Genomic DNA, 9,592 nt, shown 5'->3' on the forward strand with positions numbered 1-9,592 from the left:
CCCCCCCCCCCCGTTCTAGGCAGGCACCAGGAGAGGCTTGGGCAGGGCTCCCCAGGGCGGGGGCTGGGGGGAGCCGTGAAGAGGTGGGGAAGGAGAGGCGCCCCCAGCTGGGCCCCGGCTCCCACTGCCGCTGCTGCTGCTGGGGCTGACTACCCCTGGAGTGGGGGCAGAGGTGGTCTGTCGGATGCACCCCAAGCCTGCCTACCGTCCTCTCTGCCACCGGGGACACCCTCATCCGCGGGCGAGGCCCCAGGCCAGCCTGGCCCAGGGAGGAGGAACCTGGGGGAGCCTCAGGCCCCCTGCAACCGAGAACGCAGCCTCCTCCTCCCTGAAACTCCCACACCCCTTGACCCAGAACCTGACCCTACCCTGACGCTTCTCTGGCCCTGGATTCCCTCCTGGGTTACCCAGGAAGTGCCTCCTGAGCCAACCCACAGGGACCCGGTGGCCACAAAGGAGGCCCCAGCCTGTCCCGTGGAAGGGGGTTTGGCGCTTCCAGGGGCAAGAAGAACTCTCCCCCTTCCTACCCCCTTCGCTGGAGGAAGGGGTTCCCTCCACCGAGCCCCAGGGCTGGGAGGGGTCGGCTGATTCAGGTGCCACTGCCTTTAAAATGTCGCTGCGCACCAGCACCGCCCCAGGACCAGGCTGGGCAGACCAGGCCACAGCGGGATCAGGCTCCCGGCCGCGGGTTCCGCGCAGCCCTATGGCACCCCGTTGGCTCCGGCGCCCCGGCTCAGCCCACGGACTCCGGCCAGAGGCCCCAGTCGCACGGCCACCTGGGGAAACTGAGGCCGAGCCAGACCGCCGTCTGACCGCGGGGATTCTGCGTCGCTCCTTGGCCAAAGCGCGGGCGGGTGTCCGGCAGGTCGGGATGGGCTAGGTGGGGACCCGTGGGGCGCTCACCTGCTCCTCGAGGCCCCGCGCCCGCGCTGCCCGTGAGTCCCCTTGTCCGCTCGTCCGTCCGCCCGTCTGTCGGCTCCTTGCCTGGGCGCCGGGGCTCGGCAGCGGGAGGGACGCGCGGCTGGGCCGGGCCGGGGCGGGGCCGCGAGGAGGAACCTGAGCGGCAGGTTAGAGACCCGGGAGCCGGCGGGCGCGGGGGGGGGGAAGGGTGGGGGCGGGAAGAGGACACCCCGCCCCTCCGACTCGGCCCCGCCCCCCGGGGCTCCCTGAGGACGGTCCCCAACGCCCGCCCCGTGGGCCCCCTGGACCCGCAGACCCCACCCCAGAACTGGGGCCCCCGTGGACGGGTAGGCAGATCGGGAGCCCTTCACCCGTGGGGATGTACCGGGCGACCAAGAGGGGCGAGGTTCTAAGATCTTCCCGAGGCAGGCCGCGCTGCACCCCAGCAGCCGGGTATCTCCCAGCCTCAGCTGCCGCAGCAGAGAGAGGGACCTATCCTGGGCGCCAGGCCCGGGTCAGAATCCCCTCCTCTTCGGCTGGCCCCTCTGGTCTCGGGGAGTGCTAGCGTCAGGCTTCAGTCCGTGAGCGGGTGTCAAAGCTATGAACCGAGAGACCAGAGACCCCGCGGTCCTGCGCTCCAAGCTCCCCAGGCAGGAGAGGGGTCTCTCCTCCACAATCTAGGAGATCCCAGTCTTTTTGTGCAGCCCCAGTCCAGCATGGGCACCCCCTGAGGGCTGGGGTTCTGATGGGAGGGTCGGGCTGCCTGTGGGCCCAGGCAGAGAACAGGTATGGGAGGGCACTCCGGGCTGCAGCCCCCTCCTTAGGCCCAGGCCCCACCCTCTTCCCACAGCGTGGGGCAGCCCCTCCTCCTGAACTAACTCCCCCTGCCTCAGCCAGCTGGATGGGGAGGAAGCAGAGAAGGGGCAGAAGGCAAGTCCAGGCAGTGGTGGGCACCCCCAGGCATGTGCAAGGACCCAAAGGCTTTGGCTATTGTTCATGGGGTGGGGTGGGGTGGGGGTAGAAAAGGGTGCATCAGGAGGCAGGGTCCAGAGGGCAGTAGGCTTTTGTTTACCTGGGGCTGACACAGAGCACTTCCTGGGGAACCCCCTGGGGGAATGGAGCCCCCCTGCCCGGGGCAGCTCTCCCCACCTGCTGTCTGCAGCATCACAGGTGAGCTCTCAGAGGTGCTGCAGGAAGTGGCTTTCCTCTCGGGCCCAGCCCTGCCCCTGAGCCCTGGTAAGCCCTGGCTTCCTGGTTCTCTCCCCTACTCCGCTGAGCACCCAGAGAAGGCACGTCGTTCTTCCAGGAGACGGAGCCTGGGCAGGCAGGAAGTGAGAGGGCATGCTCCGAAGGGAGCAGCTGAGGTGGGCACTACTACACTTCTGAAATTAAAGTGATTGTCATCAGACCAGGAGGCAGCAGGGAGCCTCTGGAGACACCTAAAGTGTGGTGTCCTTTGGGGACAGGTGACCGCCACCTCTGCGTGGCCAAAGTGATGGGGGTGTCGGGGCCCAGCCTAGATGCTTGGGCAGGCCCAGGCCACAGGTGTCATGCCGCCAGGGTCTGTGTGGGAACTGGCTGAGCGTTTCCACAGAGAGCAAGTGCACCTGTCCCATCCTTCCCAAGCCCCTGGGGAATGTCCGTGGCGTCAGAGACACTAAGCTCCACCGAACACAGGTGTGCACCAGGCCAGAGCCAAAGCCAGCAGAGGGGAGAACTCCTGCTCCCACTTGCCCCGGAGAAGGACAAGATGGGGGAGGGTACTGCTGTCACCCCTCGCTGAAGCCGTGCCCAGGACGGGCCCTGAGGCCCAGCTTTGCTGACTTTCGGGGGAAGCACTGCTCCCTGGGTTTCTGGGTGAGGCCTGGGTGGGGTGTGCTGCTGGGCTTGTGTGTGGGGGGGTGTGCTTATGTGCATCGAGAAAGAACCCTGGAAGAGGTAGGTGGACTTGGTTAGGAGAAATTCAGGAAGGTACAAACATCTCTTTATTTTGACAATATGGCATACAGAAAATATCTCGATACTCAAACACGTTATTCCAAATGCGGACAAGAGTGTGACACAGACAAACGCAGACAAGTTATAGAGAAAGGAACTCAGAGTCCTTCCAGGAGCCTGGCAGTCTGTGAATGCATGTAACGCAGTACAAACGTTCCTGACGGTTTCCTGAATGAGGCCTGGACACTGGAGCCCTGAAGCCCCAGCGCGGGCCAGTGGCAAGCTGTTCCCCATCACGCTCGCATTCTGTGCCTCCCTCCCCTCAGCGCTGGGGCCTCAGACTAGCTCCCTGCAGAAGCCCCAGGGGGAAAGGGGCCACCGCTGCAAAAATCCCCCCATACACCGGAGCTTGCTGGTTCCTCTGCATTTCTATCTGTTGCAAAGCAGAGCGCACCATCATCTAGGACTCGGCCTGCCGTGAGCCATGGGTCCCAGGCTCCCCACGCCGCCCCGCAGCTCCAGGTGGACCAGTGTGGAAAGCACGGAATGCCGGCAATTGTGTGAGAGGTGCATGGCATCGTGACAAAACGGGTACCACCCTTGCCTGCTCCCCTCGGCCGTCAAGCAGGTTGGCACACCCAAGAGGGAGTCAGCCAGACACGGCCGACCTCCCAGGAGGCAGCTTCTGTCTAGACTGTCCAGCCCCGGGCACCACGTGCCTAGCTGACGAAGGCAGCAATGGCCACCAGCTGCAGGATGGCCTCCAGGCCATGGAGTGCCAGGAGCGCGGCGCTGAGGATGGAGTCTGCCCGCAGCACCAGGGTCTGCCAGAGCAGGAAGTAGGTGGACAGCAGGGCGCCTCCCGCCGTAAGGACCAGGCTGATGGCCAGGGGCACCTCAGCCTCCGTCAGGTTGCCCTTGGTGCCTGGAGAGCAGAGCAGACAGGGGAGTGGGCGCTGGGCTCCGGGGCACCTACCCTGCCCCACGTGTGCCCAGGAGAGCTGCGAGGCGGCAGGGAGGCCGAGCGCCAGTGCATCGCCAGCTCGGCCCTCTGGTTGCAGGGCTGAGGCTTCTGGGAAAAGGTTCTGTTGTGCCCACCGCAGCACTCATGAAACATCAGAAAGCAAAGTGTGACAAGGGGGTGTGTTCTCCCTACTGAGGGTAAAAACCAATCGCAGGATAATGTCTGAATTTTAGCCTCTGGGTCAGTTGTGGGGTGGGAGAGGGAATTTCTTTTTCTAAAAACCATCTCAGTTGCGTTCTGATGCCTTTTCCTAATTCCAAGTGGACTGAGGAGGTTTTGTTTAAAATTGCCAAAAATATTTTACTCTGGGCTAAGGCCAGTTCTGGAAAATGTCATGCACGCTTGTAAAAAACAGAACAAAACAAAACCAAGCCTGAATATTTTACAGACAAATGGGTCAGTCGCAGGAAACGTCGATCCCTGGCTGTTGTAGCTGACCCGGGTGCCCAGCGCCGTCCATCTGCCTTCCACGTGCGTGGGCTCGTCTGTGACAGCAGACGCTGATGGCCCCGCCTGCCCAGTAGGATGCCCAGGAGACTTGCTCCTGCCCCCCAGAGTCCCGAGGGTCTGCTGACAAGGGTGTGCACCTGTTTCCTCACTGCTGATTGGGTGTCGCTGTTGTGTGTGTGCGCAGAACGCACTGACATGCAAGGGGCCTGGGAGCACCAGCTGTCATGGGCTCTACCAGCTATTCTAACGGAGGGAGTGTTTCCTGGACATACTAGCAGAACATGCATGTACGATCCCAGGGTAGGGCACAGATGTGCTGGCGTGTGTGTACCTGTGACTTGGCAGGACGCAGAAGACAGGGCTGGAAGCTGCACCCTGTGTACTGGGCGCTGGCTGGGCTGGACTAGAGGGAAAGCCCATGCTTTTGGAGACTGAATGGGGGGCTGCCTAAGGGCACTTGAATGGCCCTGGAACTGGACTGAGGAGGCTCGGGGAGCCCTCCCACACTTCCAGGCTCTGCTGCCCTGTCGGGGACTTGACAGAACACTCCAGATCCTTCTCCAGACTGCAGAGGTCAACAGAAGGGGAAGGAAGGAGGTGAGGTGGATACCCTGGGGCTCCAGTCAACTGGCTCAGTCGGGTTGTGATCTCGGTGTTGTCTGTCACCCTGCGGCTTCCACAGGATAGGCTTCCAAGTGGAAGCGTCTCTCCCAAGGGTGCTGCCCGTGTTGCCTGCCTCTTGAATAAAACTTCTGAATAAACTTATTAATACTGAATGACCTTGTAAGGGGAGGCTTGCAAAGCAAGTGGCTAAGTGGTTGACATCAAAAGTGTCTCTAAGAACCACGCTATACAGGGATGAAGGTTCAGCGGTTCCCAGCATGTAAGCTAGTATTTCTGTGATCCTACGTACTGTATGGTTTTCAGTCAACTCACCAAGATACAACCGAGTCACTTCCAGAATCCCCATCAGAAGCAGCAGAGTCAGGTCGAGGACCAGGTAAGGATGAGGATAACTGAAAACCTGACCTGGAGAACAGTGGGCAACAGAGCAGAACTCCAGTTATCGGGGGGGCGGCGTGCAGCAGCAAGGACACCCTCCCACGTGCCTTTGCGTTTAAGACTCACTTTTATACACAACCATCAGGAGTGTAGCTAGGAAATACAGGGCGTGATATGCCCCACTCAGATAGAGCAGCACTTGCAGAGACACGGACGAGAGCTGGCCAGCGGTTAAGGACTCGCGGGCCTAGAGACGGGCCCTGCCCACGCATCCACGCTGGGGCGCACGCCCTGCCAGGTCTTCAGAGCTGCACCTGCAGGTGGCCAGGGGTGGGGGGGTTCTACCCATACTCCTCTGGTGTCACAGGAAATGTCCTTCCTAGCCTGGAACAGGAGAGCTGGGTGTGTCCCTGGTGACTGCGCGCAGGATGGCCTTGGAACACCAGGCTTCCTTGGGGGCATCACCCTGACTGTGGCCCAGGTTACTAGACAGCAAAGAATGACTTTTTTTTTCATTTTCTTCAAAGAAAATATATTCTCTTTGTGCAGTTAAATGTCTACTAACTTTCCTGAGCACTGTACACTTGTAAAATGAGTCTGTAAGTATTCAAAGTGAGGGGTCTTCACTCTCTTGCTCCAGGGGGCCTGGCGGGAGGCAGGCAGCCACCCAGTCAAGGTGCAAGGCCAAGAACGAGGGTGATGGAGCCAGCACGCCCCACTGAAGTCCTATCAACTCCCTAAATCTGTTAGTGACTGTCTCTCCCACTTAAAAGTGGAATTTCTACTCAGAACTTATAGAAAGGGTGTACGTGGGGGTTTAAAGGAACAAAAAGCAGGAACTCAGAGCTGCCTTCATGCATCCAGCCAATGAGCCCTCAGGTGCCGTCCTGTGAAGGCCTGGGCCTGAGGCCAGCTGAGGGACAGGGGACACAGCAGAAGGATACCACCACGGAGGAAGCTCTCCCTGGAAAAGAAAGCATATAGGTCAGTGAGGCCCCAGGTCCCACCTGGGTGCTTACCTGGGCCATTTCCAACACTGACAGAGGGTCCCGGCTTCACTCTTTTCTCCCACATGTGCGGAAAGAAGCCAACTTTATCTGGGCCTGCAGCTAGGTCCCTTCCTATCACCTCTGCCTCTGTCCCTCTGAGGAGGACCTGCCGTCTGCTTTTCAGAACCCGAGGCTGGAAGACAGCGTGTCCTCGGGAGCTCAGCAGTGGGGAGGAAGCGAGGCCTCTATCCACGGCTGAGGTCGGGGCAGCGAGGACAGGCAGATTTCTGCTCCTCCGCCAGGGAAGGGGAAGGCCCTGGGCACCAGCAGACAGCAGCTTTTCTCCTCCTCTGTGCTTTCTGCACGTTTACCTCGGGGATGTAATTAGAGGAGAACTTTTTCTGATTCAGGGTACAGATCTGTTGTTTTCTTTGTTTTTGTAATTGATGATAGTTACTTGCTTTCCTCTAGAATTTTATACATTGCCCCAAATCTCACTCAAATAATAATTTCCTACAGCAGCAATCCAATTTCTTTCCATGGTGTCTCTTGGACCTTCTCCCACCCCACAGCAGGTACGTGTTTCCGCTCATCCTGAGATGACAGCCTCTCTGCCCATGAAATGGTCTTCAGAACCCGAGGTTTTGAGTTTGAAGGATCCTTGACTAACTCTCTGACTGAACTGCCCTGGCCAAGAGGCTCACACTAGTGGCACATCTGTGACATGTAGAAACATCAGTAATAGTTTAGAATTTGGCAAACAGACCCTTCAGAAGGAGACTTGAGCTATGTTGACCAGCAGCAAGCAAGACAGCGATGTGAACCATCTGTCTGTCTTCTCTCCAATTCCACTTTCCCTTACACCCCAAGGGGGCAGGAGAGAAACTCTCAGCCTTGCTGAGTTTTTGTGGGGACATCAAAGCAGATTCGGGCCTTCTGTGTAGTCTCGCTGGGGCAGGGTCTTAAATGGTCAGTACGGGGAATGAGTAACAGATTCAGGGCTCAGCATCCAAGAGAGGCAGCACATGCAGGGAGCCGGTAGCCGCAGGGAGCAGGGAAGCCGAGCGGAAACCTGATCCGTTCTTTTCCAGGCCCTAGCTAACCTAGGCTGCCTAGATACTTGCCATTATTTGGGTGGATTTCACATTAATTGGGGTTTTCCTCCCTTTTGATTCTTCTCTTGAAGGTTGGCTTCAGACAATTCAAATCTATTTGCCCGCCAACCATTGTCATAGGTCAGAACTGTGAGGGCTCAGGAACAAAAAATGTATAAAAACCTTACGTGATGTGGGGTTTAAATAATTAACATTAAAGGTGGCTACAATCAGATGAGCTGTTCTGTGGATTTCATTCTAAGTACAGCCCTGGCTTTTAGGACCTAGCATTTTTGGTCAGTGAGTTACTGTAACCACGCGAGGCCGTGAACAGGTGTTTAAAAAATTCATGTGGAAGTACGGACAGATGCTCCCCCGAGGTGATACACAGGGTGTGCACAGAGCTGCTGTTCTGGCCCGAACTTCCTTTCACCGAATGCAGACACGCCTCATTGCCAGTGGCCTCCCACAGGTCTGGCGATCTGGAGCCCTCAGGGATGGCTCTGAGTCAAACGTGCAGACAGCACAGACCTCAGCTCCCCCCCTCCTCTCTGCCCTCCAGCCAGTAACAGCCGCGCAGGACGGAGGCGGGAAAAGCGGGCTTTTGCGTCCAGAGTGGACGCTAACCGAGACAAAGGTACCTCGGAGCCCAGAGCAACACAGCCGCCTCCCACTCACGCACTTTCTTTTCACGACACGTGTGCACACGACAGCTGTCACGGCTGCTGAGAGCTCAATGCTGTACATGGCGCGGCGACGGCGGGGACCCTGGTGGCCCGGGCAGGATCGGCACCAGCAGGGGCAATCCCACCGGCAGGTGCCACCACACCCCGGCTGAGCCCGGCATTCGCACAGGAGCTCTGTCCTGGACACGAAGCTGCCGGCGACTGCGACAGGGTGAGCCCGGGCCGTGACAAGCTTCCGCCCTGGCCTCAAGGCGCACGGGCCCGTCGCTCTCTGGAGCGTGCAGCTGCCGCGGCCGGCCACGGTCCCCGGCGCACTCGGGGCGCAGCGCCCGGGGCCCACCGCAGCGTGCACGCGGCCCCACCCCCCGCGGGCCGTGCACAGCCGGGCGTCTGCGCCGAGCGGGGCGCCGGCCATGGGAGGGCAAGAGGCGCCCAGCGGCCCGGGGCCGCACCCCGCCGACACTCAAGACGGCCGAACAGCAACGGCTGGGAGCCGCTCCAGACCCGTCCGCCTTTCCACCACCAGAAAGAACCAGACCTGACCGAAACCGTTTCCCGGGATGATCTCCACCCCCTCCCGCCCGGGGCCCCAGCCCAAGCCGCGGGCCGCACGGCGCGGCGCTGTCCCGAGACCCTCGCGGCCCGCCCCCAGGCCCCCCGACAGCTCCCCAAAGCGTCAGCCCCAGGATTTTACCTCGCCGGGCGGCAGCCATCTTGGCGCCCGGCCCCGCCCGCCGAGTCCGCCGCGATCCCAGCAGTCTCTTGGCTCCGCGCTATTCGCGTCCCTTCGGCCATTTTCGCTTCTGCTCCCGAAGGGGCCCGACCGCGCCGCGCTTCGGGAGTTGATTCCGATCCGCGGCCGAGGCCCGTTCAACCTGTCCGGCAGCGCTCGGGCACTTTCGTACAAGAGGAGGCGGAGAGCCGAGGCTCGGGAGTATTCGGGCTCGGCGGCGTTCGGGTCTGTTCGGCTCCGCCTCGGAAGGACTCGGCTCCCTCTCGCGGCGGGAGCGGGCGGAGCCTGCGGCGAGAGGTTCTCTGGGCCGGGCCGCGCTGCGTCGGAGGCCGGCGAGATTCGGTCCTTCAGTCGGCGACCCTGTTGCGGGGGCGACGGGTGGCGCAGGCCTCCTAGGCGCTGAGTTGGGGTAGCGCAGAGCCGCTCGGAAGGCCTCGTGCCGCCTCGGGCCAATTCGGACCGACTCGGCTCTGCACTTCGGGCCGCTTCGGCCCTCCTCGGTTCCGGACTCTTGGCCGTCGGCAGGACTCGACTGGGCCGCTTCGTGCCGGTTCGGCCCCTGTTCGGGCGGCCTCGGCTCGGCGGGGCGGACGGCTTCGGGCAGACTCGGCTCGTCTCGGCTCGAGTCGGGCGGCCCTGCTCGCGCGGCGCGCTTCGGGCTCCGTCCCGGCCTTCGGGCGGCCCCGGCCGGCGCCTTCGGGCGGGCTCGGCGGAGTCCGGATGGAGGACTCGGACTCGGCCGCCAAGCAGCTGGGCCTGGCCGAGGCGGCGGCGGT

General features: G+C 61.2%; 3 protein-coding genes across 3 annotated transcripts in view; 1 reads left to right on the forward strand and 2 right to left on the reverse strand.

Annotated features, from left to right (window-relative positions):
- EPS8L2 (EPS8 like 2) overlaps nucleotides 1-1,055 on the reverse strand; it is a 17,657-nt gene extending 16,602 nt beyond the window's left edge. Inside the window, exon 1 of the mRNA XM_034645212.1 lies at nucleotides 904-1,055. The gene's annotated coding sequence lies outside the window, so the exon portion shown is untranslated. The remainder of the gene's footprint in view (nucleotides 1-903) is intronic.
- A 1,807-nt stretch (nucleotides 1,056-2,862) lies between these two features.
- On the reverse strand, nucleotides 2,863-9,043 carry TMEM80 (transmembrane protein 80). Its single transcript, XM_034644870.1, has 5 exons — nucleotides 8,778-9,043; nucleotides 6,259-6,278; nucleotides 5,441-5,534; nucleotides 5,249-5,341; nucleotides 2,863-3,763 (listed from the first exon to the last, which is right to left on the reverse strand). Exons 1-5 carry the CDS (start codon nucleotides 8,794-8,796, stop codon nucleotides 3,558-3,560), a joined length of 432 nt encoding a protein of 143 aa, XP_034500761.1. The 5' UTR covers nucleotides 8,797-9,043; the 3' UTR covers nucleotides 2,863-3,557.
- A 42-nt stretch (nucleotides 9,044-9,085) lies between these two features.
- The window catches only part of DEAF1 (DEAF1 transcription factor), a 24,741-nt gene continuing 24,234 nt past the window's right edge, over nucleotides 9,086-9,592 (forward strand). Inside the window, exon 1 of the mRNA XM_034644863.1 lies at nucleotides 9,086-9,590. Coding sequence (XP_034500754.1) covers nucleotides 9,537-9,590 — 54 coding nt within the window. The 5' untranslated portion in view covers nucleotides 9,086-9,536. The remainder of the gene's footprint in view (nucleotides 9,591-9,592) is intronic.

The sequence above is a fragment of the Ailuropoda melanoleuca genome, chromosome 16 (assembly GCF_002007445.2).
Source record: "Ailuropoda melanoleuca isolate Jingjing chromosome 16, ASM200744v2, whole genome shotgun sequence".
Classification (NCBI taxonomy): Eukaryota; Metazoa; Chordata; class Mammalia; order Carnivora; family Ursidae; genus Ailuropoda; species Ailuropoda melanoleuca.